The sequence below is a fragment of the Grammomys surdaster genome, unplaced genomic scaffold (assembly GCF_004785775.1).
Source record: "Grammomys surdaster isolate TR1022 unplaced genomic scaffold, NIH_TR_1.0 193, whole genome shotgun sequence".
Classification (NCBI taxonomy): domain Eukaryota; kingdom Metazoa; phylum Chordata; class Mammalia; order Rodentia; family Muridae; genus Grammomys; species Grammomys surdaster.
The window spans coordinates 2,472,660-2,475,586 of record NW_021604638.1 but is presented as its reverse complement, the minus strand read 5'-3'; the positions used below and the strand labels follow the sequence as shown (position 1 = coordinate 2,475,586).

The following is a 2,927-nucleotide window of genomic DNA, read 5'->3' as shown; positions in this document are numbered from 1 at the left end:
GGCTGCCCTACCATGAGTAGTTTCCCGGACCAGCTCTGCTCACCATGCGGACGCTGAGATGGCTCCTGTTCTTGCCTTTGTGCATCTCTTGTGCCTATGCCTTCATGTTTTCTTCACTGAGGGAGAAAGCCAAGGAAAGCCCAGGGAAGGTGCCTTGCGGAGGACACTTCCGGATTAGACAGAATATTCCAGAGAACGCCCAAGGCTGGCTTGGGAACAAATGGCTCTGGCTTTTTGTCGTCATTGTGATGTATGTGGTGCTGAAGTTTCGAGGAGACGGTGAGAAGAATAAGGTAAGGATGGACTTGGTCAGGCGACGGCCGTTCGCTCTCAAAAACTCAGGTTCCATTCCTACAAGTAGGACGACTAGAGTCTGACCTTGAGCTTTGGCCAGAAAGCCCTATGATAGTTAGGCGAACTTGCTTCCTCAGTGATGACAGTAGTTGCCACGTCCACAGAGGATGGGACAGTTTGAGATGGGCTCCTAAACAGCTCACGATTTTCCTGTGAAGTAAGCTTTGTTTATTCCTCACCCTCACCCCACTCCCGAATTGAGAATAGACTCTGGGGCTCCCAGTGTGTTCCATGTCAAACCTGCTCACAGGAGCAGGCTCACACACTCCAGGGGAGATGGGATCTGTTTCCCTTGCTTTTGACTCATCACAAATTTCTGAACCAAAGGAAATTTTACTTCGAGTAAAGGAAGTTTGAGGCCTCTGATAAAGAGTAGTGACCAATGTTCCCCACAGTGACTCGGCAGCTCTTCAGGGATCAGACAGACAGAGGTTCAGTCTAAGACAAACCCAGCATTTCAAGACACTGTGGCCAGGGTCTGGGAGATGGCCCAGTTGGAAAAGTGCTTGCTGTACAACTTTGAGAACCCAAGTTCTCTCCACAGCACTCATGTAAAAGTCAGGCATGGTGGTGCACCCCTGTAACTGGAGAGCTGGGGAGGTAGGAACAGGAGAACCTTGTTAGACAGCCAGTCTAACAGAATCCTGGTGTCCCAGCTTCAGTGAGAGACCTTGCCTCAGAAAAAATGGTGAAGTGGTGGAGGAAGACACTCAGTACCTACTGACCTCCACACACACGCATGGCACTCTGGCTAGAACAGAGGCTGCCAAGCTGCACGGGAAGGGTCAAGTAGAAATCCTTTTGAGCTGTGCAGACTAGACAAGGGTGGCCATACAGTCTCCATGGCAGCTACTTCCTCTGCCACATGAGCCTGAGAACAATCACAGCTAGTAACTGAGATGGGCTGTGTGCCAATAAAACTTTATTTACAAAAAACAAGTGGTGGGCCAATTCGGTCACAGTTAACCAACATCCAGACTAGGTTTGTTATCATGTTCTCTCTTAGATGAACCTAACTTTTGAAACTGCGTCAGAACTAGTGAGGCCACTGGAGTCGTTCACCCTGAATATCTTTCTTGACAGGAGCAGAATCCTATCGGCCTCCGAGGCTGCCAGTTCCGCTCTCCACCAAAGAAAGCTCAAAGTATTTCCCCCAGCAAAGACTTCACTTTCAATACTTTAACCCAGCTCGAGATGGAACTGGTGAAATTTGTGTCCAAGGTGCGGAATCTTAAGGTCTCCATGGCAACTAGCAGTAACCCCAGGCTGCAGATCCCAGATATACCCATGGACCCGTACAATAATGTCACTATATATGAGATATGGGGTGAGGAGGAGTCTGAGTGAAGGCGTCTATAGAAAAGTATAAAAAAAGACAAGTCTAGTACTGACAGACAGTATCCAAAGTAATAAAGACTATTCTGAAGAAAGAGTCCCCCACGTGAGATCTTTCTCCTCTCCACACTGCCACTTTTTTTGTTTGTTTTTGTTTGGTTTTCTGTTTTGTTTTTAACTGGAGTTTAAAATAACCAAGTCCTAGTAACTTTGGAAGTCACAACTGTCTTTCCCTTTGGCAAGTCCTCCACAGGTGTGCACAAAGGCATTTCTGAACACAAGCTAGTGGTCCTGGAGGTCAGCCAGGCTCCAGGGCGTGGAGGCAAGCGCTGGTAATTTTCTCCTGGACACTCTTGGTTTCTACATACTATTCTGCAGATATCTGATTGGAATGATTAATTTCATAACAAAGTCGAACTTGATGGGTTTAAAAGGGCAGTGAGTCTGTCAGGAGAGGCAGTTCTGGAACCTTCTGCTTCTCCCACAACTGGAAAAATCTCTATTCATTCCATCCCACAGGCCTTTGGCTTTACAAACTTATTTTTTCTAGCAAACTAGCAATTACATGTGGACTTTCAGAGGAGAGAAACAACAGGTTGTAACAGTGTATCTGTTTCAGTCTGCCGTTCCAGAACTGGAGAAGGTTGGTGACCGGGATCTCAATAGGGAGCAGAGGAGATGGAGGAGATATCTTCTATGACTTTGGGTTTAAGATACTGATGAGCTAAGCTGGGCAGTGGTGGTGCACGCCTTTAATCCCAGCACTCGGGAGGCAGAGGCAAGCTGATTTCTGAGTTCGAGGCCAGCCTGGTCTACAGAGTGAGTTCCAGGACAGCCAGGGCTCCACAGAGAAACCCTGTCTCGAAAAACCAAAAAAAAAAAAAAAAAGATACTGATGAGCTGAACAAGGACTCTCAAGTTAGCCTTTTTAAATGTACTTTATATGTGTGCACATGCGTGCCTACCGTTTTTTTTTTTTTTATTTGTACACCGGAGACATGTAGGTGTCCCCAGAGGCCAGAAGAGGGCGCTAGAGGGCGCTGCAGTTACAGGTGGTTGTTGAGTGCTTTTAACAGCTGAGAGGTGTTTGCCTTACTGTAGTGTCAGGAGTTGATGGCACCAGTTATTTTCATAACACACACAGAAGCAACCTGATGGGCAAAGTAACAATGATATTGAGAGAGCTAATGGTAGTTTCGGTGTTTCAATGTGGGGATATTTTAGATGTTCACCACACC

General features: G+C 46.9%; 1 protein-coding gene across 1 annotated transcript; it reads left to right on the top strand.

Annotated features, from left to right (window-relative positions):
* LOC114622906 (protein FAM209A-like) lies at positions 1–1,800 on the top strand. Its single transcript, XM_028769477.1, has 2 exons — positions 1–293; positions 1,438–1,800. Exons 1-2 carry the CDS (start codon positions 45–47, stop codon positions 1,699–1,701), a joined length of 513 nt encoding a protein of 170 aa, XP_028625310.1. The 5' UTR covers positions 1–44; the 3' UTR covers positions 1,702–1,800.
* The last annotated feature ends 1,127 nt before the right edge of the window (positions 1,801–2,927 follow it).

Excerpts from the sequence above, each read along its gene's own strand:
- LOC114622906 (XM_028769477.1), top strand. The coding sequence starts at position 45 with ATGCGGACGCTGAGATGGCTCCTGTTCTTGCCTTTGTGCATCTCTTGT. Across the intron at positions 294-1,437 it reads GAGACGGTGAGAAGAATAAG|GAGCAGAATCCTATCGGCCT; the intron begins GTAAGGATGGAC and ends CTTTCTTGACAG.